Source organism: Artibeus jamaicensis, unplaced genomic scaffold (genome assembly GCF_021234435.1).
Source record: "Artibeus jamaicensis isolate MK-2021 breed Jamaican fruit bat unplaced genomic scaffold, CSHL_Jam_final scaffold_474, whole genome shotgun sequence".
Classification (NCBI taxonomy): Eukaryota; Metazoa; Chordata; class Mammalia; order Chiroptera; family Phyllostomidae; genus Artibeus; species Artibeus jamaicensis.
In genome coordinates this window covers 6,256,381-6,282,472 of record NW_026522046.1, presented here as the reverse complement: position 1 = coordinate 6,282,472, position 26,092 = coordinate 6,256,381, and the positions used below count along the sequence as shown (strand labels likewise).

At 52.3% G+C, this 26,092-nt stretch overlaps 3 protein-coding genes across 9 annotated transcripts; 2 read left to right on the top strand and 1 right to left on the bottom strand.

Annotated features, from left to right (window-relative positions):
* POLR2H (RNA polymerase II, I and III subunit H) lies at nucleotides 1–4,200 on the top strand. Its single transcript, XM_037154878.2, has 5 exons — nucleotides 1–536; nucleotides 1,652–1,735; nucleotides 1,819–1,912; nucleotides 2,863–2,946; nucleotides 3,835–4,200. Exons 1-5 carry the CDS (start codon nucleotides 464–466, stop codon nucleotides 3,950–3,952), a joined length of 453 nt encoding a protein of 150 aa, XP_037010773.1. The 5' UTR covers nucleotides 1–463; the 3' UTR covers nucleotides 3,953–4,200.
* THPO (thrombopoietin) lies at nucleotides 978–12,873 on the bottom strand. 4 transcript variants are annotated; one of them, XM_053657864.1, is made up of 7 exons: nucleotides 12,748–12,873; nucleotides 10,981–11,149; nucleotides 10,631–10,758; nucleotides 10,127–10,213; nucleotides 8,324–8,491; nucleotides 8,025–8,105; nucleotides 978–1,315 (listed from the first exon to the last, which is right to left on the bottom strand). In XM_053657864.1, the coding sequence occupies exons 2-7, from the start codon at nucleotides 10,991–10,993 to the stop codon at nucleotides 1,304–1,306; spliced, it is 489 nt and encodes a 162-aa protein (XP_053513839.1). In that variant the 5' UTR covers nucleotides 10,994–11,149; nucleotides 12,748–12,873; the 3' UTR covers nucleotides 978–1,303. The 4 variants fall into 4 exon arrangements, with proteins under 4 accessions (XP_053513839.1, XP_053513840.1, XP_037010790.2 ...); XM_037154895.2 differs by lacking the exon at nucleotides 978–1,315 and adding an exon at nucleotides 6,350–7,908; XM_053657865.1 differs by lacking the exon at nucleotides 8,025–8,105.
* Nucleotides 12,874–13,012: 139 nt separating this feature from the next.
* Nucleotides 13,013–23,755, top strand: CHRD (chordin). Of its 4 annotated transcripts, XM_053657855.1 has the most exons (24): nucleotides 13,013–13,121; nucleotides 13,717–15,053; nucleotides 15,293–15,396; nucleotides 15,876–16,005; nucleotides 16,161–16,289; nucleotides 16,382–16,481; nucleotides 16,607–16,697; nucleotides 17,063–17,204; nucleotides 17,318–17,458; nucleotides 17,533–17,615; nucleotides 17,693–17,840; nucleotides 17,998–18,104; nucleotides 18,229–18,348; nucleotides 19,141–19,297; nucleotides 19,631–19,851; nucleotides 20,315–20,428; nucleotides 20,756–21,028; nucleotides 21,107–21,200; nucleotides 21,313–21,369; nucleotides 21,648–21,751; nucleotides 22,203–22,305; nucleotides 22,702–22,850; nucleotides 23,010–23,109; nucleotides 23,463–23,755. In XM_053657855.1, exons 2-24 carry the CDS (start codon nucleotides 14,903–14,905, stop codon nucleotides 23,516–23,518), a joined length of 2,874 nt encoding a protein of 957 aa, XP_053513830.1. In that variant the 5' UTR covers nucleotides 13,013–13,121; nucleotides 13,717–14,902; the 3' UTR covers nucleotides 23,519–23,755. The 4 variants fall into 4 exon arrangements, with proteins under 4 accessions (XP_053513830.1, XP_037010780.2, XP_053513831.1 ...); XM_037154885.2 differs by having other exon boundaries at nucleotides 13,013–15,053; nucleotides 22,768–22,850; XM_037154884.2 differs by having other exon boundaries at nucleotides 13,014–15,053; nucleotides 23,466–23,755.
* Nucleotides 23,756–26,092: the final 2,337 nt, after the last annotated feature.

Below are 26,092 nucleotides of genomic sequence, written 5' to 3'. Positions count from 1 at the left end.
GCCCTCGTCGGGCGAGCAGACCAGCAAGGGAGGGCTAGGGCCGGGCTTCTCTGGGCCAAGGATCAAGGTCCCCGTGCATTCCAGTTTTTCCGACAGGAGCCCTGAAGAGGGCGCAGAAGAGCCTCAGCAGTGGGTGAGAAACCTCGCCACCTCGACGGGAGGTGGGGCCCATCTATCGAGATCCCGCCCTGGGGCGGGGTTATCTGAATCTGGACACGCCCTCAAGTTTCCGAAGTCTTTCGGAATCTGGCGTTCGGAGCGGAAGTTAGGAAGCCCAGACAGCCAAGCGACGGAAGTGGCCGCTCGACTGCCTGTGCGCAGGCGTCCTTCGGTTTTCTTGCTGCAGGTCTTTAAGCGCTACATTTTCCTCTCTCCCCTACTTTTCTCCACACGTGGGGTTACGCGTACCCCTAGTCGTGGTTGCGCGCTCATCCCCCTGTGCTACTTTTGTGGCCCTTTCACCATGGCGGGCATTTTGTTTGAAGATATTTTTGATGTGAAAGACATTGACCCGGAGGGCAAGAAGTTTGACCGAGGTAAGGTATATATATATACAGAGGCGGTTTGGGGTAAGGGGCTAATCTGGTCCTTGGGGATACATCCCTGGGCTCCTGGTCCACCCAATTCATGTTGCCTTCTCCTACCTGCACGTCCTGATGTAGGAACCCCTCGCTCAGGAAACGTTTCATAGATGAGAGAACGGAAACTCCGAGCTCTCCTTGGGTTCACATATGCTGTACCCCGGGGACCTGGGTGGCCTTTTATCGAGTTGCTAATAAAGTGCTGGGCGTCTTTCTAATCACTGCCCATTGTGTGCTAGGCGCCGTACTGTGCAGGTTACACGCTTTGTCTTATTTCTTTCAAGAGTCTCCTCGAGGTAGGTGGTGTCTTACCCATTTTTCTCAGAGTAGTTAAGTAACCCACCCAAGGCTTCACAGCCAGTAATCGGACACTGGAACCTGTATTCTTTCGTTTGTTTTTATTTTTTATTGAGTTTATTGGGGTGACATTGGTTCACAAACCCATACAGGTTTCAAGTGTACCACTCACCAAAACATCTACACACTGCATCATGTGCCCATCACCCAAAGTCAAGTCTCTTTCCACCTGTATGCTTGCTTTATCCTTAGAATCTTTAGCTCTTTGTGAAGCACTCTCTGAGTGAGAGTTGACTACTTGGGATAACTTGCTCTTTATTCTGTCATTGATCAATAATTGTTCCTCTCTGGTTTCTCATCCTTTACCTGGAGACTGAGATGTTCTTCAAGACGAGCACCACTTCTCCCATGTTCTGATAATTTCCTCAGCACAGCACCTGGCACAGAAAGACAAAACCTTTGGATGAATGAATAACTTGCCCAAAGTCAGGTTTTTTCTTAATCACCTAGGCAGGCCTAGAATCTGGATATTATTTGTTGCCATAGGACTTTCGATTTTTTTGTGGGGATTGTGTCCACTAAACATCGTCTTTCTCCCCTTTTGTTCTTGCATATCTAGTTCTGATTGAGCCTGTACATCTGTGAGGGCAGATGAGAGGCCAGTGGATACTGACTGGGTCGCATTGACTCTTCAGTTGCATACGGTCCCCAGAGTAGGGTCTGCAAGGGTAGGTCTGGGTCAGGCAATTAACCTTGCCTCTCTACCTCTCCAGTGTCTCGACTGCATTGTGAGAGCGAATCTTTCAAGATGGACCTTATCTTAGATGTAAACATTCAGATTTACCCTGTAGACTTGGGTGAGTATTGAACACAAGCAATAGCAGGAGACTTTTTGCCATTTCAGCTCTTCTTCACCCTCAGATATTGCTGTTACTTTCAGGTGACAAGTTCCGGTTGGTCATAGCTAGTACCTTGTATGAAGATGGTACCCTGGATGATGGTGAATACAACCCCACAGATGATAGACCTTCCAGGTGAGCGAGTGGAGAAGGGAATACTTTGAACTACGCTTGAGGACTAGGTAGATAAACAGTATAGAAAAACTCTTATTTAATTCATGGAATAAATGTTTATAATCGGAAGAATTTTAAGGAATTTGCTGCAGTAAGAATTTAAACAACCGGGTGTTTATCCAGAGCAGTGATGGTATGCTCGTGAGTTTTAGTTGTCTGATGACTGAGGAAATGATCACTGGGTATCCTAAGCTGTGTGGGCCTTGGATCCTGTTGGGGAGTTTGGTGTGATGGGAGTTTGGAGCCCCACTGAATTCAGATCCCAGCCTACCAGTCATTTGTTGAATAACCTCAACCTCTTTCAGCCTCGTTTCCTCGTCAGTAGAAGACTGATGTTCATACCTAGCTCACAGGTTTATGGTGAGCACTAAAAGACATTGTATTTGGAAAGTGCCTGTTGTGCCCTGGCTGGGTAGCCCAGTTGGTTACAGCATCATAATGATACTCCAAAATTGTGTATTTGATCCCTGGTCAGGGCCCATACAAGAACCAACCAATGAATGATTAATAAGTGGCACAACAAATTGATGTTTCTCTCCACACCCCCTGCAAATCAATTAACTAAAATTTGAAAAAAAAGGCCTATTATAATGCTAGCATTTAACTAGCAGTTACCACTTTTTTAAAAAAGATTTTATTTATTTATCTTTTTTAGAGGAGAAAGGAAGGAGAGAGGGAGAGAAATATCAATGTATTGATATAGTAGGGGTTGCCTCTCGTGCGCCCCCTACTGGGAACTGGCCTGCAACCCAGGCATGTGCCCTGATTGGGAATCCAACCGCAATCCTTTGGTTTGCAAGCCTGCACTCAATCCACTGAGCTATACCAGCCAGGGCAGCAGTTACCACTTTTAAAGAACCTCTTACTATAGTTAACTATTTTTAAGAATAATTGCTGCTATTGTTCTATAGGGCTGACCAATTTGAGTATGTAATGTATGGGAAAGTGTACAGGATCGAGGGAGACGAGACTTCTACTGAAGCAGCAACACGTCTGTAAGTTCGTTGGGAGAACCCTTTCATCCCACCCTGTTCTGAGAATTTGGACCATGCTTCTGCTTCCTGTGTTGGGTCCCTCTCCTCAAGCACCTCCAACTTAAGTGGGACCCAGAAAGAAACTTGTGGGGACAGTTTCAGTCTGAAATGTAGGCTGCTCTCTCTGCCCTTTGTCAGGGCCTTGGCTCTGGTGGCCCAGAAGAGAAACTGACAGTCTTGCTGAGTGCAGTGCAAAAGAAGGTTGCTTCCACAGGAAATAAGTGCAGCATTAAATAATTAAACCGCTAGGCGTGTGTGTGTATGTTCCTACTCTGCAACCCAATCCCTAGTTCTTTGGTTTCCCTTCCCAGTTATTTTTTCTTTTCTTTAAAATCTTATTAAAACAATATGTGCCCTGTGTAGGAAATATGAAAAGCAGAGAAGTAATGTCAAGAAGGAAAAAAGTCACCTATAATCCCATACCCAGAGAGAACCTTTTACATAAACATTTTTGAATAATTTAGGTTTTTTTCCTGTGTGCTTTTTGCTTTGAGATCATGTTGTTTATTACAAAGTTTTCTTCTCTTTTTGCTTACTAATGTTATATAGAACATGTTTCCTCATGTCAGTTGAGAGCTTTTCTAAGCATTTTCATAGGTAAATGGGTATATCTTAATTGATTTGACCATTTCCTTTGTTTTGGGCATGTAGTATTTCCTGCCTTTGCTGATATAAAGGACGTGCCTTGCACATGCCTTGCACATGTCTGTGCATTCATCTTTGTTTGAATTTTGGTTCCTAATGACAAAGCATTAGGAAGGTGCCTTGTTTTCTTAGGCTGGGCTAGAGAGCTGCTGAGTGACAGCTGCTGCGAAGCTTAGACTCACGGGACTGGTCCTTCTGTTTCAGCTCTGCCTATGTGTCCTATGGGGGCCTGCTCATGCGGCTGCAGGGTGATGCCAACAACTTGCACGGATTTGAAGTGGATTCCAGAGTTTATCTGCTGATGAAGAAACTGGCCTTCTGAACCACCTGGGAAGCCAAACTTGCTTCTTGGTCACTCGGGTCGTGGACATTTGTTCGAGCCTGAGCAGCAGTTGCTGTTGTTCACCTGCTCAGGAGGAGCCAGCTCTCTGTCCACCCAAAGATGCGGGTGCATCTGTCAGGGGTCTGGACTCAGTGGAAAACTGACTTGCCTATGGCAGAATTTCAAATGAGTCAGAAGTTGTTTTGTGTATATGATTTTTTTAAATTAAACTTTACTTTTTTCAGACATTTTCTTCTCTTAGAGATTTTTTTCCCATTTACTTTAAAATCATTTTTTCCCTCAGTTTGCCTGTGGTACGTTACATCTGTGGCCCATAGCCTGATGATCACATGGGAGGTTACAAATCTGTCCCAGCCTTTTGGTATCTGGGTTCAGGATTTCTCAGGCTCCTGGTGGACTCTCCCCAACATGTATCCTGCAATGTGATTTTTTTGTGTGAGAGAAAGTGTCATGCTTTTTGCTCCCAGGGCCACCCCATGCCCAGAAGATAACACCTGTTTGGCTTAGAGTTTTGAGTTGGTGAGGAGCCCTGCTGGTGCCCTTCCAACTCTTTAAGTCTTGAGAAGTCAGAGGATGTTGACTTGAATGAGTCACTTGCATAGCCGGGAAATGTTCATCATTTTTATGGAAGCTTTGGGTAGAGGCATTTAGACATAAGCATGGGGCACGACTATGAAGAGAATAGGAAGAGTGCATTTGGTGGTTACGGGAGCAGGCGGAGGAGCAAGCTGACTGCTCTGTATTCTAGTGGTGACCTGGAGGGAGGGTAAGTGGTGTTTCTTACCAGTGACACTGGACAGAGAGCCGCTGCACAGACCAGTGAAGTGGACGGGGCACTAATATCAATGAGGTTGGCAGTCCAGTGCCAGTGCCCGGGACAATGCAGCAGCCTGACCATGGTCACTAACTTGAGAGTGGGGGAAGGACTCTGTTGGGGAAATGGTGATGCTTACAAGGACTCCAGCACAGGAGCTGGTTCTTCAGCCTGGCGTTCAATGTCTCTGAGAAAGTACCTGTGACTCTGATGTCCCCTGGGAAATTCAGGGTAACTATCCAGAAAGATTGTGTGTATTAAACAGTAGTCTCTTTTGATCTCTTGGTTTGCCAGGGGAGCTGGTTCCCTGGTGGGATGCCTGGGGTATCTCCTTCCCCATCATTTTCAGGTCCTTCATGAGGTGTTAGAGTATTTAGGGAAATGGGTTGAAAATGAATGGTCCCTGCAGGGGGCTGGTAAAGGTGTTTCTTTTGCCCTAGTATGGGGCAGGGAGGGTGGAGAGGGATATTGGAAATGTAATGGGGGTTGGGGTGAATTTTTATGGAATCCTAGAACTTTTTTGTGGAGTCAAATTTTGGGGGGCAGGTGTGGATGGAGAAGGATGAAGTTAGTTTAACTGGGAGAACCTAATTAATTACCAGTAGCAGTTTGTGGGTGGCAGAGCGGACTTCTAGCTGCTCTGGGATGGCAAAAGAAAGAACTAGCATACAGGCAAATAGAGATAGGAGTGCTCTGGTTGTAACAGTGTGTGTGTTTGTGCATGTGTGTAAAAGGAAGAAGAGAGAATAATTTGGGAATAGGGTAGATCTTCCATAGGTGCAGATTAATTCACACCGGAGAAGCCCATCAGTTATTTGCATTTGCCCTGGAGTAAGTCAAACGCCGATACTGGAAGCCTGAAATTTTGCCGACATGCCTTTTGTGGTTTTGCTACCTTTGTCTCATCCGACTGTGTTGAGAACCCCTAATTCTTTGTCTTTGGTCCCTTTGGCATATATGGTCCTGGGTACTGCCTATTTCCTGTATCATAATGGGTTTCATTTGATTATTAGATTTCATCTAAGTACTGCAGTAAATTAAAATTTGCACTTAGCAAATCCCTGGACCACCTCCTGGAATTTGTAGTGTGGATGAACTGATTCTTTCCCACGAAGAAACTGACACCATCTGAGACCTGGACAATACTTTTAAGTCACCGAATAATATATGGGACAATGCACTACACTGGGGACAGTGTGGGCTCCAGACTGTCAGCCTTGAGTGTTCCTTCCTTTCCTGCTCATAGGCTGTGAAAACTTTGGGAACTTGCCTGGCTTCTCAGAGTCTCGGTTGGTTTTCTCATCTATAAAACACAGATGATACTAACTGCCTTAAAGAGTCATGTAAGCCTTAGAAAACGGAATATACTTACGGTTCCTGGCACACTGACTTTCGTTCTGTTTTAGAATGTCTCCAGTGAACCTGTGGTATTTGTGGCGGTGTCTGGAACTCTGGCTTCCTGGCTCCTCTGCCTACATTTACATGGTAGCCTTTCCTCTCCTTTTGGTAGGGAGGGAAGGGTACAACTCCCATTAGTGTTCCCTACAGGAGCCTCTGGATGTGGTGGTGACCTTTGCAGTGGAGTTTTTGTTTTGGGCCATATAAACTTCCTAAGCACCAAGATGGCATTTATTGGCAAAGCCCCATCGCCCTGGCTTCTTTTCTAGGTATTTCCTCCCAGAATTTACAGCGGGCACACAAGGTTGCTTTTTAGATACCATTCACTTCTGGGAACTGGGAAATGAGCCTTCAACTTGTACTTGAGTTGTCCTTGTCTCTCCTGCTGTGTGAGCCCCAGGAGACTGACTCACGGCACTTCCTGCACTTCCCCCTGACCTCCACAGGAGGGAGGCAGGAACCCAGGCCTGGCGAAGCTTCCCACTGAGCGGCTGAAGCTCTGGCTGTTTGCTCAGCTGTCACAGGCAGGTCTCCTCTTGACTGAACTGTCTGCACAGGCTTACCTGAGGTGTGAGGCACTCCTAGACTTCCTGTTAGCTTTTTTTTTTTTTCCCCTTTTTTAGGGAAGCACAGAACTATTGCCCCCAGAGATGAACATCGTGCTCTTTCTTTTCAGTTAGCTTTTGGGTACTCTCATTCATTCTTTATTTGTCCAGACTCAGTTTTATCTATTATGTAGAGACAGTCTTTCTGGAAGACAACTTCTCATTCATTTCTCAAGAGTAAGAATCTCCTAAGAAAAGGAAATCAGAGTCCTATTGAGAATGATGGTAAAAGGGGGTAAAGAGACTAACCTTAGTTTTGACTAGAAAACCAAAGTTCGTTTTTCTGTTTTTCTGATATAAGATTAGTCTCTACCTCTGTTCAGGGGCCAGGCCAGTTCAGGCCTTTGAGGAATTATTGTATGAAAAAACATGGAGAATTCGTAATTTCGACATTTGTGTAGAAAATAGACCAAAGATAACTAGCTGCTCTGCTGAGTATTATTGATAGCTTAAAAAAATGGCTTCTGGTGTTTCAAACAGTGAAAAAGACCCCAGTTTCCGCCCGGCGTATTCACCTTTACCAGGGCTGGGCGTTTCAGGGGAAAGCAGGAATTCTGGCAGGGCTTCGGTTGTCTCCCAGGGCCCTCCTCCGGGCGAGAGAGTTACACAGGGGAGGGGACAGTGCTGCTGCCTGCAGTGCCTGAGAACCTTACTGTTCCTGAGACAGATCCTGGGAGTGAGGCTGCACTGCAATGAGAAGCGGACTGGTGGGGTTCGGCAGGACAGCAGAGGGGCCGGGAAGAGGGATTTGGAGCTTGACCATGGGGGTGGGCAAAGTGGGTGAAGGGGAGAAGACTGTTTGTTGTCCATGGGGAGGGTGGGTTAGGGAAGGAGAATATCCAGGCTGGGGGTCGGGTGGCAGGGAGTTTGTGTCCAAAGCTCCCAGAGGAATGTTCAGAGTTTCTAGGGCCCTGGGTGAGGGTCCTGGAAAGAGTCCACCAGTTCCATTCAAAGGTCCATGTGCCCCGTTCAGGTGTCCCAGGATTTGGTCTAGGGACCTGGAGGTTTGGTTCAGCAGACCAGGAACCTTGGCTCTGAATCCCTGCAGCCTCTTCGGAAGTCCAGAGCCAGTAGTTTTGGCTGAGACACTGGAGTTTGCCTCCGACAATCCAGAAGTCCTGTTTGGAAGCTTGTTCAGTGTGAGCAAGAGAGAGGCACTGTGTGGGGCAGCTGTGGTGGGCAGGGCCTGCTCGGCACAGAGGGTGGGCCCTACTGCATGCAGCAGGAAACGCACCTTTCCTCGGAGCAGTTGCTGGAAGCTCAGGAAGATGGCATGGGGATCTCTGTGAGCTGCGGTCCTGCCCTGTAGAGGAAGCTGAGGGCAGAGGATGGGCCTGAGGCCAGAGACCTGGGCCAGATGCCATGCCTCCCTTGTCTACGTCCCAGGCTTTATGGCTGGGCTGGGAGGGAGCATTCTTAGTAGGTCATCTCTTTTACCTCAAGATTCCTAGATTCCTCTTCCCTCAGGTCTTCTAAGGAGACTGAGTCAGAAAAGAAGGACAATGGCTATAGTTCCCTTGACTGGGGATTTACCTGGGTTCCCAGGAGGCCCTGCAGGGCCCCAAGGAGGAGGCGGACCCGTCCAGAAAGCTGTCCCAGTAGGGACGAGAGGCAGGTGGGACCCAGTTGTCCCCGTGCTGCCATCACTCCCTCCAGCAGAAGGGCTGTCGCTCCCAGAACGTCCTGTGCCTTGGTCTGTTCCTAGGAGAGAGATGGGAGAGAGAAGTGCACTGCTTCAAAGGGCATGCTAATAGCGGGTGGGGAGCCTGTAGGAGTAGCCAGCAGAATGAATCATAGAAGCTGAGAACTGGACAGGACCAAGGTCCCACCCAGCACAGGAATTCTTTCACAGTCTCCCGACAATTGGTCATCAGCCTCTGCCTGAATAACTCCAGTGTCCGGTAAACCAGCCTGGTCTTACACTTAATTTCAGTCAGAAAAGCTCTTCTTTTTCTTTTTCTTCTACTTCTTCCATTATATTGAAATTTGCCCTTTTATAGCTTTTACCTCTTGGTTCTAGTGTTACAAATCTCTGCTATAAAATCTTAGGGTCATGTGGTTCTTTTTGAACTCAGTGTAGAGATGAGACCGTCATGAAGAGCATGAAGATGAAGAGAAGGTTTGCTGATACACGGCAGAGCCGGAACTGCAGGGCTGTCTGGGAAGTGCCCTCCCCTGGCCCAGCCCCCCCAGATCTGAGGGAAGAATGGGGCTCTCGGGATCTGGAGGGCAGAAGAGCTGACCTACCGAGGAGTGCTCCCTCTCAGTAGTTTTTCTGAGCGTCGGACTGAAGCACTTCATTCTATCTCACAAGATTGCCACTTCCTACAAGCTAATCAGACAGGCTTCTTTTTAAAAAAAATATTCCTCCTATGTTTTCTAACCTCTTACTGTTTGAGTTGCTTCCTCCTGGACACACGGTAGTTTAATGGATCCCTCTGAATACATTAGCCTGTGTCTAGAGGAGGCTGTCTAATACTCAGGCCAGTATTTTTAAGTGTACTCCACTTAGAATTTTACAGGAATGTTTTCACATTGTTGGTGCTCAACATCTAAAGCAGCTTAGACTTGCTAGCTTTTAAAATAGTTGCTCTGCCCTGGCTGGTGTGGCTCAGTGGATTGAGTGCCAGCCTGCGGACTGAAGGGTCTCAGGTTTGATTCCCAGTCAGGGCACATGCCCGGGTTGTGGGCCAGGTCCCCAGTAGGGGGTGCATGAGAGGCAACAGCACACTGATGTTTCTCTCCCTCTCTTTCTCCCTCCCTTCCCCTTTCTCTAAAAATAAATAAATAAAATCTTAAGAAAGAGAGGCAATTCTAGAGCTAAAAGTTTATATGAGGGAAGCAGGGGCATTGTGACCTGAAAGCTGGAATAGGACTTTACCCAATTACTTTACATGTGTGGGATATTTTACATATCTCTGTCAAATTTTACCATGTTTGAACCTTGCCTGTCAGGGCTTTGAATCTTGATGGTGTCTTTTGTTGTTTTTGCTCTGGTTCCCAGCTTTGTGTCATCTGTGGATGACAGATCGATCTCACTTCTTCACGCCAATTTAAGAATCTTGAATGGGAATAAGTCAAAGGCACGGCCCATGAGAGAATTCTCTCCAGCTTTTCATGGTATTCAGCTTTGAATCTATTTACCATACTGGAACTGCCAGCCATCACCTTGTCCAAAGGACATTATCATAGTAGAATGTAGATTGGGTTAGAGTGGCCAAGCCGAAGGTGAGATATTTTCAGTGAGCTCAGGAATTTTGAAGAATCCAATGGAAACAGTAGAAAACTGATGAAGACAGGACTTAGAAAAACCAAGGGAAGGGATGGCTTTCTTACCGTCTGGGTTTTCCATTCTCCCAAGCTGAAGTCCACAGCAGGCAGCAGCACAGGTGTGGACAAAGGGTTAATGTTTGGGCACTGACTCTGTTGAAAAAGATTGGTGGGGAGGGGGAGAGAAGGGAGCTGAAATGGGGGTGGGTTATGGTGACCCAGTGACCAGGAGGGGCTTCCACGAGCTTTTAAAGGAGAGCTTGATTTGCAGGCCAGGTTCCCAGAGGAAGACACGTGAGAGGGAACCACACCCTGATGTTCCTCTCCTCTTTCTCCCTCCCTTCCCTTCTCTCTAAAAATAAATAACTAAAATCTTTAAAAAAATAAATAAATAAAGGAGAGCTTGATTGCAAGTCATAATCCTTGTCAGGAATGGTGATCGGAAGGTGGTGGTCTTCCTGAAGACTATTGCAAGAATAATGATTGGATCAGGGAGCAAGAGGAAGTGATGGAAGTGAGGGTATCTTGCCAGTTAAATGGATCTAGGGAGCAACACTTGGGGATTCTCACCAGTCTGCCGTGAAGGACATGGGAGTCACGTAGCAGTTTATTTAGGAGTCGTGGGTCACAGGCAGGAGGAGCTGGGCTGGACTGAGCTAGTCTTGCAGTTAGGAGAAGCATGACCACGAGGACCAGTTCTTAGATGAGGAGAGGTAAGGTTGAAAAGGGTGGATAAGGAAGAGGTCATTGTTTGTTGGTGGTCTAAGAATTTCCATTTAGGATCCAGACCTGAAACCTAGCACTCTGATGCCTTATTCCTGGGAAATTTGGTTCCCCCGGCCCACTGCAGCACAACTCCTTTCTCTCCCCGCCTCTACCATGTTTAGATTTGGCCCTCAGCCCCTTAAGTGTGTTCTTACCAGTCAGCTCCATTCTGGCCAGGCTGTCTTGTTGGAGCGGCTCCCTGTATGGGGCCTCTCCCCTGAATCCTTCCTGAGGCCATGGAGGCGGCTTGGGCTTTTGCACTTCTGGGCAGAGTGGGGTGGGGCACGGCACAGGTGGGCCAAGAAAGAGGGGCTGGACCTTGTCCTGCAAGTGACAGGAATAATGAACACTTACCCAAGTTTTAAGGAAGAGACTGTCTGGCTAGGGTTACAGATTCAGGGAAGGCTTGCGATGCTGACCAGCCTAGAACTGCCAAAGTTCTGAGTGCACCCACATCTCGTGATGAGAGCGTATGGTCTATACTTTTTGTAGTGTCTCAGTGGATCTGATAGGAGTTTGGTGCCCTGCCCCCTGCCCAGAGCAGCAGGGGGTTGGCGTTGGGGTGGGGGTGGGGAGTATATGTGCACATATGCACATCTCAATGGGCCTCAAATTCTGAGCCGCCTTGGTGTTTGCATGGAGAAAATCTGGAATGGGGTTAGAGAATGAAGTGCTGTGGCACAACCCTGGAGAAGAGAGTGGGGAATGGGTGTAGGGCCAGGATAGGGAACTAGCAAACATGTGCAATATATTGGGGGGGAAGCTGGGGCAGTGAGGCTGAGGAGTGGAATTAGGAAAGAAAGCAAACAAACCCAAATTGGACTACTAGAGGTCGGTGATTACAAGATTAAGAGAAGTGCCCTGGCTGGTGTGGCTCAGTGGATTGAGTGCCAGCCTGCAAACCGAAAGGTCACCGGTTTGATTCCCAGTTGGGGCACATGCCTCGGTTGTGGGCCAGGTCGCCAGTTGGGGGCGTGTGGGAGGCAACTGATTGGTGTATCTCTAGCACATTGAGGTTTCTTTCCCTCTTTCTCCTTCCCTTCTCCTCTCTCTAAAAATAAGTAAATAGAATCTTTAGGAAAAAAAGATTAAGAGAAGATGGTTCAAGAGAAATTAATCTCTCGTTCTTTCCCTATTTACACATAAAGTCTCTTGCAGTTTTTCTTTGCACTCCAAGTTCTGAAATACTGGATTTTCCCAGCAAAAGACATAGGCTAACATTCTCCAGACTTCCTTTCTTAGGCAAATTGGCCAGGAATGAATACCTACTGAGTGAGATGATGCCCACCGTACATGGTGTACCTCGCCTTGGCTGCCCACCACGTCTGTGTCATAGCCCACACCTTCCTCCCTGCCCCCTCTTCTGACCCTTCCGGTTCCTTCACAGGACCCCCCACATGGCTTCCTCCTTTCACAAGTTGTACAAAGAGGCCTGCACCTGATTCAATATTGGGATTTCCTGTAGGTCTGTCAACATGCATGAGCCCTCCTCCCATTACCCCTTCCTTGTGCCCTGGCTCTCCTGACCCAGCTTCCCAGCTCCTGGGTTCAGAACCTCAAGCTAACTAGGAATGACTGGGAAAGAATGTGGATTGGAGCTGTGTCCATTTCGCTGCTGTGTTCCCTAAGTCCTAATGTACCTCCTTTCTCATTTCCTCCCTGAGCCCACGTTCCCTTCCCTTGGTGCCAACCAGGACTGTGCTGTGTTCCACTAAATCTGTGATCAGTCCCTCAGAACCCAGCACCCCACCCCCTACCCCTGCTCTGCCCTACTCCTCCCATTCTGGGAAGGCCACACTCTTCCTGACAAAGGTCAGTGTCTGTAGGTTCCAGTTTGCTTACCCCTCCCCCAGCTGAGAGTCCAATTCCTCTTTCCTGTCCTTCCTACCCCCATTTAACTCCAAACCCTGCTTGCCACTCACCGGGCGGAGAAGGGCTCCAGGACCCAGGTGCAGAGCAGGCAGCACTCTGGGGAGCAGATGGGTAGGAAAGCATGTGGCGTTGGGGCACAGCCCCTCCACGGCAGTGGGGACACACGCCTGCCTGGGGCCACTTCTGCCCAATCAGAGAGCAGGGAGCCACCAGACACTGGTGAGGGCCCCCGGAAGTGACGCCTTCTCTTCCCACCCTCACTGGACCTGGAGTCCCTGCCTGGACGTTGGTCTACTAGTGTAGTCCAGCTCCTCCACCTGCACACACCACCTGGATGATCTTTTTTTCCCCTAGGAAATGGGCAACCTTAAACCTGGCTGGAGAGGAGATGGGACAGGAATGCTTTTTTTTTTTCTTCTAGGAGGTATCTAGCAGGACATTTTTGTTTCCAGCTCCTGGCTGGCTAAATTTCTTCTCCCTGGATACCGCACCTGCTGCTGAAATCCAATAAGACTCTTGCTTTCTTGCTTTTCTCTCCTATAAAGCCTAGGGAGTCATGCCTTGTAACCCCTTTCTGAGTGGGAACATGGGTATTGCTTGTATTAGAGAATAACTCTGTCAGGGGTCACTGTTACCGGGAAAGGTTCGGACACTGTGAAAGGATTGTGCTGTGAGGGTGTGTGTTGGGCTCAGATAGCTAAGCCCACTTATCTCTCTGCCAGTGTCCCTTTTGCTTGCCAGTCTTCCTCCCTCTTCCATCTCCTACTGTACCACATGTGACAGGAGGAAGGCTCATGTGACGCTTCTTAGGAAAGACAGCTGCTGAACCTTCCCCTTACTCCCCCCAGAATACGCACTGCCAGCCTGGTCCCCTCTTCCTTTGGCCCTGGCTCTAGTTCCTTTGCTTTTTCCTCAATCCCAGGCTCCCCACAACCTCTGTCCTCAGGGCCTCCTGGCTTGACATTGTTCCCACTCCCCCCCTGCCAAGTCTCATCAGGCTCTCTCCTCCTCTTCCCCAGGACGGGGCTGTCCGCTGAGGAGTATGGCCTAGATCCTGGAATTCTCCATTTTAGCCAGATGAGATGCCTCCCAAGATTAGTAAAGAAGGTGCTAGGGTAGTTGGAATCTGTTTGGGGTGGGAGGGGACAGGGTGGCAGTCATGACTGGGGAACCCGGGAGAGAGGAGGCTGAGGTTCTGTGGAGCAGTGAGGGTAGCCGGGTGAAGGAAGAAAGCGTATCAGGCGGGGACGATGATGGCTGGTTGGGCTTGAGGACAGGTTACACAGTTGGGAGGGAAACACTGTCGTCAGCCGGAAAGGACACAGTCTCTGTCTGGCTAAGTCCCTGTCCTGGTGAACAGGAGAATGAGGATAGACCTCAGAGGAGAGGTAGGGATGCGTGGAGGGGAGGCAGGGAGGCAGTGGAAGTGGCGGGTGTGGGGTCTGAGAGCCGCTCTGAGCTCAGAGTCAGGGGCAGATCAGTTGAGTGGCCCCCGCTCCACGGTGTCATCCCCAAAGAAAAATCTTCATCCTTCCCGCTGGAACCGAATCCTAGCCAGGTTGGTGGCTGGCCCAGGCCTCAGGCCTAGCCTTTGCCACTCCCTGGCCTGGGGCTCTCATTCGGAGCCGGACACGCACCTTCTGCCTCGTCCGGCCACAGCGACGTGGGGGCCGCTGGGGTGGGTGCCCCGGACCTGCCTCTCCTCCCCTCTTCGCGCCCCCGGGTCCTTCCTCTGCCCCTACCCCCTCCGCTCCCCCTTCCACTCCAGCCCCTCCCTCCTCCCCTGCCCGGTCCCGGCCCCTCCCTCCCCTCCCCCACTCGCGATCCGGGCCGCGGCTGCTGGGCCGGACCCCCGGGGCTCAGCCCGGCCCCTCGCCGAGCCGCCACCGCCGCCTCCCCGTTTGCTGAGGAGGAGGCCCCCGGCCGGGGTGCGGAGCGCGGGGCATAAAGCCGGCCAGAGCCGGCGCCCAGGGCACTAGAGCCTCGTACGGCCCAGGGCAGCGCCCGCCGCCCGCGCTCCTCCCGGCCGCTCCTCCCGCCGGCCCCACGCCTACTCCGCGGCCGTCCGACCAGCCCCTCGCGCTGCCCGGGCCCTGGCCCCGGCCCCCTCGCGCCGCACCGCCCCCGGCCCGGCCCGCCTCCTCCTCCCTCCTCCTTCCCCGGCTCCCTCCTCCCTCCCGCCTCCCCAGCTGTCCGGTTCGCGTCATGCGGAGCCTCCCGTCCCCGCCGGCCCCGCTGCTGCTCCTCGGGCTGCTGCTGCTGCTCGGCCCCCGGCCGGCCCGCGGCGCCAGCCCCGAGCCCCCCGCGCTGCCCATTCGTCCCGAGGAGGAGCCGCTGCCCGTTCCGGGAGCGACAGGTAGGTGGGCGCCCCGGGGAGGTGCCAGAGGAAAGTCGGCTCCGGGCAAGTCCCTGCCCTCCCGGACGGGCGCCGGCGCAGGTGGTTTGGCGCCGCGGGCGGCCTAGGGGTGCACGGGGGTCGCGGGGGTCGCGGGGGGCGCGGTGCCCAGGAACCCAGGGCCCGCCGGCGGCGCCCAGGGCGGGCACACGGCAGGAGCGGAGCGGGACAGCAGCTGCCAGCCAAGTCCGTCCCCGCAGGCTGCGCCTTCGGCAAGAAGATCTATGCCTTGGACGAGACGTGGCACCCAGACCTGGGGGAGCCCTTCGGGGTGATGCCCTGCATGCTGTGCGCCTGCGAGACGGTGAGTGACCGCGGCCCGGGCGGGCGGAGGAGCGCTGGGGTCCTGGGCCGTCGGACCCGACTCGAGCTGCCGAGGAGAGAGACGCGAGCCTGCCGATGCTTACGGTATTTTCTTGGCTGAGGACTCGGGGAGGAAGCTCCCCCTTCGAGTCTCAAGTATTGACTATTACTGATCACTCACTATGTGTCGCGCTCCTTGCCAGCCCCATTTCAGCTCTCTCTCACTTAGTAATTCCTAGGAGGTGCAACCCTCCTAGATAGATGCTGTTACTATCCCCGTTTTTCAGATAGGGTCCCCAAGGCCCAGAGAGCCTCAGTAACTTGTCTGGGGTCTCGCAGCTTGTAAGTAGCAGAGCGGTCTGCCTTGGTGAGACCACCTTGCCTTGGTCTCCGGCTCTCCCACCCTTCCCAACACTCCGGCTCGTTGGGTCTTATGGATTGGCGGCTTGCACTCAGTTTCCCCGTCTTTTCCGAGAGCAGCCTCAGTGGGGTTCCCGCTCGAAGGGCCCGGGCAAGATCCGCTGCAAGAGCATTAAACCCGAGTGCCCACCCGTATCCTGCGGAGAGCCGCGCCAGCTGCCGGGACACTGCTGCCGGACCTGCCCCGAGGGTAAGGCCTGCTGCGCGTTGAGGGGAGGGCGCCGGACAGTGGTACTTGATCCGGAGCCCCGCGTATGGGGCAGACGGAGCAGATGCAGCGGATGGAGAGGCCAATCGGCCCTCCCAGTGCCCAGCTGAAACCGTTGTCCCCCACCACTGACACAGAGCGCAGCGTTCCCGAGACGCAGCCCACGGGCCTGGCCTCCGATTACCCGCGTGACCCAGAGCACCGCAGCTACAGCGACCGCCGGGAGCAGGGAGCTGAAGGCCGGGCGAGGGGAGATAGCTACACGGGTAGGCAGGGACCGGGCTGGGACTGGGGTCGTGGTTTTGGCCTGGCCGCCACAGCGGGTGACCATACTAGGAACATCTTCCTCCCCTCGCAGACTTTGTGGCGCTGCTGACAGGGCCGAGGTCGCAGGCCGTGGCGCGGGCCCGAGTGATATTGCTGCGCTCTAGCCTGCGCTTCTCCATCTCCTACCAGCGGTGAGAAAGGGGAAGGAGGGAGGAGGGTTGGGCTGGGCGCTGGGGCGGAAGATTAGGGAGAGCCTGGGGGGGCAGCTTCTGGCCCAGGCTCCCAGTCGGGCGCTCACCCTCACCTTCATTCCCAGGCTCGACCGTCGCCCAATCCGAATCCGCTTCTCAAACTCCACCGGCGGTGTCCTGTTTGAACACCCTGCGGCCACTAACCAAGATGGCCTGGTGAGATGACGTCATTTATGAGTGTTTATGCAGTTTGGGTACTGTGCCGAGAGTGTGCTCTGTCTGCATTGCCTGCTTTAGTCCTCACCGCAGTCCAGTAGGAGGAAGACACTGACATTATATGCCCATTTTACAGATGAGGGAATTGAGGCCCAGTAACAGACTGTGATTTGCTCAAGGTCACACAGCTAGTAAGCAGTGGAGCCAGGACTCGGACCCTAGCATCTGGATCCAGGATTCCTTATTAAGCGTCCTAGGAGGGTCTGGGGGCTCCTTCCCATATTCCTTCTTCACCAGAGTGGGGCCTCTTAGCGGGCCTGTCCTGTAAGTTGCCTGAGTAGGGTTGTCTTGTCTCTCTGCTCCAGGTCTGTGGGGTGTGGCGAGCAGTGCCTCGGGCGTCTCTGCGGCTCCTTCGGGCAGAACAGCTCCATGTGGGACTTGTAACACCCGCTCATCCTTCGGGGGAGGTCTGGGGGCCTCTCATCCGGCACCGGGCCCTGGCTGCAGGTGAAAGGGGCAAACAGCTGTTGGGAGTACAGTTCCGTCTTCTCTCTCCCCAGGAGTGCAGTGGGGTAAGCAGGGGACTTTCCGATGGGCTCTCATTGTCCTTTCTCCCCCAGAGACCTTCAGTGCCATCCTGACCCTGGAAGGGAACCCACAGCAGGGCATAGGGGGCATCACCCTACTCACACTCAGTGACACAGAGGATTCCTTGCATTTTTTGCTGCTCTTCCGGGGCCTGCTGGAACCCAGGAGTGGGAGTAAGTGGGATATGGGGAGGGTATGTGAGGAGGCCCCTAGCTCTCAGAGGCGTCCACATGTACCATCATTACAGGACCAGCCCAGGTTCCCTTGCGGCTCCAGATTCTCCACCAGGGACAGCTATTACGAGAGCTCCAGGCCAATGCCTCAGCCCAGGTGAGTTAAGGGCTGGCTTTTGCTGCCACCTGCTCTGGACTCTTTGCTGCGCCTACCATACCCTGCTCTGTCCCCAGGAAACAGGTTTTGCTGAGGTGCTGCCCAACCTGACAGCCCAGGAGATGGACTGGCTGGTGCTAGGGGAACTGCAGATAGTCCTGGAGAGGGCAGGTGGGCCAGGGCCGCGTATCAGTGGACACATTGCTACCAGGCAGAGCTGTGATGGTGAGGCGGGGTAGAGCCTGGCATCCTGGGCACACAAAACTGAGAGGCACAGATAAGTGCCAGAGCATAGCCAGGGTGGGTATGGGGGGAATCCTGGGGGCTGGGGGTATGAATGGCCATGGGGCCAGCCTGCCTCCACTTGTCTTGCCCTCTGCAGTCCTGCAAAGTGTCCTTTGCGGGGCGGATGCCCTGAATCCAGTACAGACGGGTGCGGCTGGCTCAGCCAGACTTACACTGCTAGGAAACGGCTCCCTAATGTACCAGGTAAGAGTCAGGGGCTGTAGGAGGTGGGAGAGCAGTAGGGTGAGGTGGAACTTTAGCCTGTGGTGGTTCAGGTTCCAGGCTTTCTCTGTCACTCCAGTTTGCCCTTTTCAACCCTGCCCACCAGGTGCAAGTGGTAAGTACAGGCAGTGAGGTGGTGGCCATGACACTGGAGACCAAGCCTCAGCGGAGAGACCAGCGCACCGTCCTGTGCCACATGGCTGGACTCCAGCCAGGAGAACACATGGTGAGTGCTGTGGACAGAGCTGGACCACAGGACCCATGTACTGGCTGTCAATGCAGGGGTTGTGGGAAGCTGGGTTGGGTGAGCAGAGATGTACAGCATCATGCACTCACTTCCAGGCTCTCTCATTGATGCATTGATTCACTGGACACATTTTTAGTGAGACTCAGGCCAGCGCCTAGATAGAGTACAAAGGAATCAGATACAGCCCCTGTCCTCAGCAAGCTCATGTCAATTGAGAGAAGTTAGATAGGGAGACCAGTGCAGAAGATCATACCATTGTCACAGCAGTGGCTGCCACTTGCTGAGCCTTTCTGTGTGCCATCTTCTATACTGGTTGCCTTACTTACATTATTTTTGGCCCTCATAGTACTCATTTTAGAGTTGATGAAGTGAAGGATCAGAGAGGCTAACTCCTCAGCGTTGGTACATAGGTAGAAAGTGGTGGAGGAAGGACTTGAACCTGGGCCTGCAAGGGTCTTTTTCTAAAGATTTGATTTAAAGGGGGGAAGAAAGAGAGAAACATTGGACGTGCCCCCAACTGGGGATCTGGCCAGGTATGTGCCCTGACCGGGTATGTGCCTGTGACCTTTTGGTTCACAGGCTGGCATTTAATCCACTGAACCATACCAGCCAGGACTGCAAAGTTCTTGTTCACTTGTTACTGGTGTGTGGACGTAGTGGGAGCCAAAATATGGAAAGGCTTCAGAATCTTGGGCTTGTGTGAAAACTGAGGAGGGATTCATGTGGGATTTGGCAGGCTGTAGCTAGGGCTCACCTCGCACTGCCCCCTAGGCCGTAGGTGTGTGCCTGAGGCTGGGTGCCCGAGGGGCTCATATGCTGCTGCAGAACGAGCTGTTCCTGAACGTGGCCACCAAGGACTTCCCCGATGGAGAGTTGCGAGGGCATGTGGCTGCCCTGCCTTACAATGGGCACAGAGCCCGCTGTAACAGTGAGTGCCCCAGGAGTGTGCCTGCCTTTTGCTGTCCTCTAATCAGGGACTCAAGCATGTGAGGGATGGTGCCAGAGGGCCAGAGCCTGGGGCGTCTTTCTTTGCCTGAGCTCTAGGTTTGCATCTGGAGATGTATAGGTGGGATGTAAAGGGTAGCCCTACCAGGAGACCCTCCCTGTTGCCATGGTGCAGCGGCCTAAACCATGCTGCTCCTCCAGCTCTGGACAATGTCTGCCAGCTCCTGGAGCCTATGCTGGGGGTCATGGGCAATGCTGGGATTGAGCGGCTGCTCTAGGCCACTTTCTCATCTGTCACCTCTCTGTCTGGATCCAGCACTGCCCGTGCCCCTGGCAGGCGCCCTGGTGTTGCCCCCTGTGCGGAGTCGTGCAGCAGGGCATGCCTGGCTCTCCCTGGATACCCACTGTCACCTGCATTATGAAGTGCTGCTGGCTGGGCTTGGGGGCTCAGAACAGGGCACTGTTACTGCCTATCTCCTCGGTCCCCCTGGAATGCCAGGGCCCCGGCGGCTGCTGAAGGGATTCTATGGTCCAGAGGTAAGGACCTGGTGGTGAGAGGCAGCTAGAAAAATGTCTTCTTTTTAGCATAAATGGCTGTGTGGGTCTGTGTATTTGTGCAGAGAGCAGGCTGCCTGGTGTGGCAGAGCTGGCATGTGCTCAGGAGTCAGATAGCCCTGGCTGTGACTCTGCCCCAGTCTTTTATTGTTACTCATTCTCTTTCCTGCGTTCTTCTCTGGTGGGACCCCTTGGATGGTATGTAATATCCTAGGCCTCCAGAGGAGTAGATAGGATGGCCAACCTCCCTGACGTGGAGTGGGTTGCCATGGACTTGCTGTCAGAGGCACTGGGCGTCTGAGCTCCCTACCACTGCTAATGGGCGCTGCTACCCTGGAGACTTCATTTAACCTCTCCGGGTCTCAGTGTCCTCATTGGCAAATTGGGAACGGAAGGCTCAGCCCCAGAGTGCCTTGTTTCCATCTCTTATCCTGTCTACTCACAGACTCAGGGCGTGGTGAAGGACCTGGAGCCTGAGCTGCTGCGGCATCTGGCACAGGGCACTGCTTCCCTGCTGATCGCCACCAAGGGGAACCCCCAAGGGGAGCTTCAAGGGCAGGTAGACAGGCAGCGTGGGCCTGTGGGGATGGGTTAGCTAGGCTGTGTGTCTCTGTTTCACTTGCTGTCTCCAAGCCCTTGGGGTGGAAGTGTGTCACACTTCTTTGCTGCTTGGGAGGATGAAGCCATCCAAGGTACATACATAAGGCTGGCAGCACACAACCCTGTCCCTGGCAGCCAGAATGATTGCTGTGGCTCATAGCATCCTCCTGGGGGGCACAGGGGCACTCAGGGGATGACATGTCTCTGCCTGGTGGGCTGGCTCCTGCTTGTGGAGATGCAAGGGGAAACCCAGGCATCTCCACCAGCAGCCCACCTCTCCTCCTAGGTGCACATCGCCAACCAATGTGAGGCAGGTGGTCTGCGCCTGGCTGTGGCTGGGTTCCAGGAGGCTCGGAAGCCCGGGCCTTCTCATTCAGTGGTACCTGCACTGCCCCCATTGCCTACTGTGTTCAGCCCTGACACTCCAGCATCTGTCAAACCCAGTGGCCCCTGGAAAGCTCCAGAACCCAACACCTGCTTCTTTGAGGGGCAGCAGCGCCCCCATGGGTCTCGCTGGGCACCTAACTATGACCGGCTCTGCTCAGTCTGCACCTGCCAGGTAGGAGGCTCAGAAGGGCTCACTGGGGCCTGGATTCTGGGGCAAGGGTTCCAGTCAACCTCCCGCATGTCCCTGCAGAAAGGTACTGTGATTTGTGACCCTGTGGTGTGCCCGACACTCGGTTGCCTGAGCTCGGTGCGGATGCCGGGCCAGTGCTGCCCAGTGTGCCCCGGTGAGTGCCGTGCAGGGGGGCAGGGTCATGAAGGGTCCTCCCATGGGGGATGAGGCTTCTAGGGAGGGAAGGGGGATTGCCTTCTGCCTTCACTGTTTCCTTGGTTCCACAGGGAAAGAAGATGTCAGAGACCTGCCAGGGTTGCCAAGAAGCAGGGACCCTGGAGAGGGTGAGCTGGCAGTATATGAGATGGTGGGGGGAGGGGAGAACAAAGACGAGCTGTTGAGTGAGACCAGGAGGGGGACAAGAGGGTGAGGGATATATGGGTGGAGTTGGAGGTTGAGGGACACAGGTTCCAGAGACTCCTAGTAGGCTTCGTTAGAGTTACTGGCCCAGGAATAGGCTCTGGGGTTAGAGGGTGTGGAGTTGGCCTGAGACTCAAGTTTTGGTTTTGGATTCAGCCAGTGAGCTCAGTACTGATGGGAGCTGGGCACTGTCCCCTACCAGGCTGCTATTTTGATGGTGACCGGAGCTGGCGGGCATCAGGTACCCGGTGGCATCCTGTGGTGCCCCCTTTTGGCTTAATGAAGTGTGCTGTCTGCACCTGCAAGGTATGGCTGCTTAATCTTCTCTAGTACAATAACCCAGCTGGGTCTGCAGAGATGGGGAGGGGGCTGCCAGGAGAGGAAAGCCCAGCTTAGGTGAGGAGGGCTCAAGGATCAAAATAATATGAGAAAAGTCCTTTGGGAGTTGGTTTCCTGTAGGAGAAGGGCAAGGGCTGACCTGGTGTGAATTTTGGCTCTGCCAGCTGACTAGCTCCATGTAAGCCCAGGCCCTTCCTGTACCTTCCTGAGCCACACTTTCCTTTCCTATGAGCAGACGTGATAGCACCTACCTTGCGGGGCTCTAATGAGCATTTAGTTCAGGCATATAAAGCACCATCTCAGGGCCTCTGAGTAAGAGGCCCTGGATATATTATTTGAGATATGCAGAAGGAGAGGGAGGGAGCAGGAGGCTTCTGTGCGCCCCCTCCTGACCCCCTCACACAATGGATCCCTACAGGGGGACACTGGAGAAGTGCACTGTGAGAAGGTGCAGTGTCCCCGACTGGCCTGTGCCCACCCTGTCCGCGCCAACCCCACTGACTGCTGCAAACAGTGTCCAGGTGAGGGGGGGCACTGAGGCCTCTTGGGCAAATAGATGCATCACTGCCTTGTCCCGGGTTAGGGGACACACAGTGAGGGTGGATGGAAGGGACCTCTCAGACAATGCAGCCTTTACTGGGTACTACTCTGTGCCTAGTCTAGAGCTGGGCTTCCAAAAAAAAAGTGGAAAGATGTGCATGTATTAATGGGCTATGACGGATTCCAGTTCCTGCCCCATCTGTCCATCTGTCCATCTGCCCATCCACCCATCCATCTGTCCAAATTTATCACCTACTAAGTACCAGAAACTTCTACGTGCTGGAGATTCAAAGACAAATAAAATTTAGGTGGCCCTTGCAGAGCTCCTATCTGCTCACCTCTTCTTCCTTCTTCCTTCCCTGTCTCCCTTCCAACAGCGGTGGTCTACCCTCAATTGGGGGACCCCATGCAGGCTGATGGGCCCCGGGGCTGCCGTTTTTCAGGGCGGTGGTTTCCAGAGAGCCAGAGCTGGCACCCCTTAGTGTACCCCTTTGGGGAGATGAACTGCATCACCTGCAAATGTGGGGTAAGCTGGGAGTTGGGGGCTTGTGAGAGGTGGGCACTGGAGGCCTAACCTGGAGTGGAGGGACCTTCCCAGGGAGGTCAGGCTTCCCTGAAGAGGCTGAAGGCTACCGTGCCCCCCATGCTTCTGGGGCCCCTTAGGATCTGCTCTGTCCTGCACCAGGGAGGGGTGCCCCACTGTGAGCGGGATAACTGTTCGCTGCCATTGTCCTGCGGCCCGGGCAAGGAGAGTCGATGCTGCTCCCACTGCACACCCCGACAGTGTAAGTGAGGGGCTCTGGGGGCAGCAGCCGTGGGCTGACTGTGGGGTGCTGAGGGGGAGGGAGCGCCTGCCGTGTGCCAGGAACAGTGCCCTCTGCCTCCTAACTGCCATTCTTTTCTGCCCTCACAGTAACCTTGTGGACTCGTTATTGGTAGTCTCTTCTTTACAAGTGAGATTTCTGAAACCAGAGGAATTAAGCTACTAGATTAAGGTTATACCGCTGGTGTATACTGACTTGCTTAGAAAACACTGAACTTTCTGGGACCAGAACAGAGAGAGATACTCGGCTGGGTTCTCCGCGTCACCTCCCGCTTCCTCCCTCCTCCTCCAGTGTTCACTCCCCTCTGTCTCCAGCAGCTGCAGAGAACAGGACAGTTCCAGAGCTGGAGAAAGAAGCCGAGGACTACTAGCGAGCAGCTGGAAGGCAGCTCGACCAAGAGGATGGGGGAAGGAATGCTGAGGACCCTACGTTTTCTTGCAGGAAACTCAGTGCCTTTGGCCCCTCTTTTCTGCCTCTTCTCCCTCCCCCACTACCTCTGGGAACCACAACTCCACAGGGGGAGGGGCAACCAGGGCAGACCAAGGCCATGTCCACTTCAATTCCTGCCGTGTCACCCTCTGGCTTCTGCCTTGGGAGCCCACCCCCTTTCCTTTTGTACATAATGTCACTGGCTTGTTGGGATTTTTAATTTATCCTCACTCAGCACCAAGGGTCCCCCCACTTCCCTCCTGCTGCCCCTGAGCTGAGCAGAGTCATTATTGAAGATTTTTGTATTTATTAAAACATTTTTTCTCAGTCTTTCAGCTAAAGTTTGTTTCTTTGTGACCGGGGGACCTGAATGGGTCCCAGTGGAGAAGGGGTTGAGAGTAGGAGGGAAGAGAGATGAACTCTGGCTCCAGGGGCTTTGCGCTGACCCTTGGAGAGCGGGAAGAGGCCCGGAGAGGAAGCAGGACAGTACGGCAACTGGTTGGCATGCCTGGATCTACAGAGAAGCCTGGGACTGTCTCTGAGAGGAACTAGAGCCTCAAATGCAGGCAACCTGAAGCAGGATTTAGATGGAAGTTTAGTTTCCACTAGCCTACCCATGGCTGGCATTTTAGCTAACCCCATGTTTGAAGTTGCTCCAAAGAGAGAAAAGTGTAACCAGTCTCTATTTTCTTCACCTAAAATGAAGCAAACACTTCCTGTTATTCTTCTTTCCTGGAAACTAATTGTGTTCTGGACAAGTTCTGGGGAAAATCTGGATCAGAGTGGATTGAAATCAGCCCTAGTCCAGTTCTTGGTTGAGCTCACTTTGGGACTAAGTGATGTACAGAATAAGACCCCTTGTCCCCTCTCCCCTTTCCTGCCACCAGCAACCGGACTTTCCCACACCTCCCGGAGTCCCTGTTTCCTTTCTGTGGGATCTCCCTCACAGGATCCGATCAGAGGGTGTGACTCACACAGCTCAGTGCCTGTAGGATTCCCGGAGCTGGTTTGAGAGGAGGCAGGGAGACAGCTGGGGGAAGAGTGGCCATGGGTTTCCATTTTATTTGGTTTGATCTTCTGCTGACTGCCCCTGGGGAGTGCAGAGGCCAGGCTACGGGTGAGGAGGTGATGAGGATGGGAGTGACTGGACTTGGCCCAGAGACCTGGCTGTCAGTAGGGGTATTGAGAAGCTCAGAGAGGAGAGAAAAAGCAGCAGGATCGGCATGGGAACCAAGTACAGCTCCAGGTGTGCTGAGATGGAGGATTTGGCCCAGAAATAGATGAGCTGACAGTACTGTCCTCCCTGGTGAGGGAGTTTGGTGGGAAGAGGGGTTGGCAGGGAAATTTGGACCCTTAGATTTTTTTGATGACATATATTTTATTATTTTTATTATATATATATATATATTTACTTTGAAGAAAAACTTACCTTGCAATTTCATTGTACTCTTTCCTTTTTCACACTGTTTCTTGTATAGCTTTATACCTTTTTCTTTTTTTTAAAAAAGATTTTATGTATTTATTTTTAGAGAGGGGAAGGGAGGGAGAAAGAGAGAAGAGAAACATCAATGTGTGGTTGCCTCTTACATGCCCCCGACTGGGAACCTGGCCTGCAACCCAGACATGTGCCCTGACTGGGAATCGAACTGGCAACTCTTTGGTTTGCAGGTCGGCACTCAATCCACTGAGTGACACCAGCCAGGGTGAAGCAGCTATTTTAAAAGCTAATAATTCTTGGCTGCTTTAGATGTTTAGCACCAACTTTGCCCTCCTCTGCCCAGTACCCCCATTCCCTCCAGTAATCCCTCTCTTAGTTCACGTCCATGGGCCATGCATACAAGATCTTTGGCTTCTCCATTTCCTATGCTGTTCTTAACATTCCCTTGTCTATTTTGTACCTACCAATTATGCTTCTTAATCCTTGTATCTTTTCCCCTGTTCTCTCCCTTCCCCCTCTCAGCTGATAACCCTCCAAATGATCTCCATATCTATGATTCTGTTTCAATTCTGTTTGTTTGCTTTTTTTTTTAGATTCAGTTGTTGATAGTTGCAAATTTGTTGCCATTTTAATGTTCATAGTTTTGATCTTCTTTTTCTTAAGTAAGTCCCTTTAACATTTCATGTAATAATGGCATGGTGATGATGAACTCCTTTAGCTTTACCTTGTCTGGGAAGCACTTCATCTGCCCTTCCATTCTACATGATATCTTTGCTGGATAGAGAAATCTTGGTTGTAGGTCCTTGCTTTTCAATATTTTGAATACTTCTTGCCAGTCCCTTCTTGCCCATAAGGTTTCTTTTGAGAAATCAGCTGGCAGTCTTATGGGCACTCCTTCATAGGTCACTCTGTTTTTCTCTTGCTGCTTTTACCATTCTCTCGTTATCTTTTACCTTTGGCATTTTAATTATGACGTGTGTTGGTGTGGTCCTCTTTGAATCCAACTTCTTTGAGACTGTGTTTCCTGGACTGGTATGTCTAGTTTCTTCACCAAATTAGGGAAGTTTTCTTTCATTG

Bases quoted from the DNA above. Each gene is read 5' to 3' on its own strand.
- POLR2H (XM_037154878.2), top strand. From the start codon at position 464: ATGGCGGGCATTTTGTTTGAAGATATTTTTGATGTGAAAGACATTGAC. The intron at 537-1,651 runs GTAAGGTATATA...CTACCTCTCCAG, and splicing joins GGGCAAGAAGTTTGACCGAG to TGTCTCGACTGCATTGTGAG. The intron at 1,913-2,862 runs GTGAGCGAGTGG...ATTGTTCTATAG, and splicing joins ACAGATGATAGACCTTCCAG to GGCTGACCAATTTGAGTATG.
- THPO (XM_037154894.2), bottom strand. The intron at 10,214-10,630 runs GTGAGAATCCCC...CTTTTTCAACAG, and splicing joins ATGTCCTTCACGGCAGACTG to AGTCAGTGCCCAAACATTAA. The intron at 8,492-10,126 runs GTAAGAAAGCCA...TCTCTCTCCTAG, and splicing joins GAGAATGGAAAACCCAGACG to GAACAGACCAAGGCACAGGA.
- CHRD (XM_053657855.1), top strand. From the start codon at position 14,903: ATGCGGAGCCTCCCGTCCCCGCCGGCCCCGCTGCTGCTCCTCGGGCTG. The intron at 17,459-17,532 runs GTAAGTGGGATA...CCATCATTACAG, and splicing joins GCTGGAACCCAGGAGTGGGA to GACCAGCCCAGGTTCCCTTG. The intron at 21,201-21,312 runs GTGAGTGCCGTG...TTGGTTCCACAG, and splicing joins GTGCTGCCCAGTGTGCCCCG to GGAAAGAAGATGTCAGAGAC.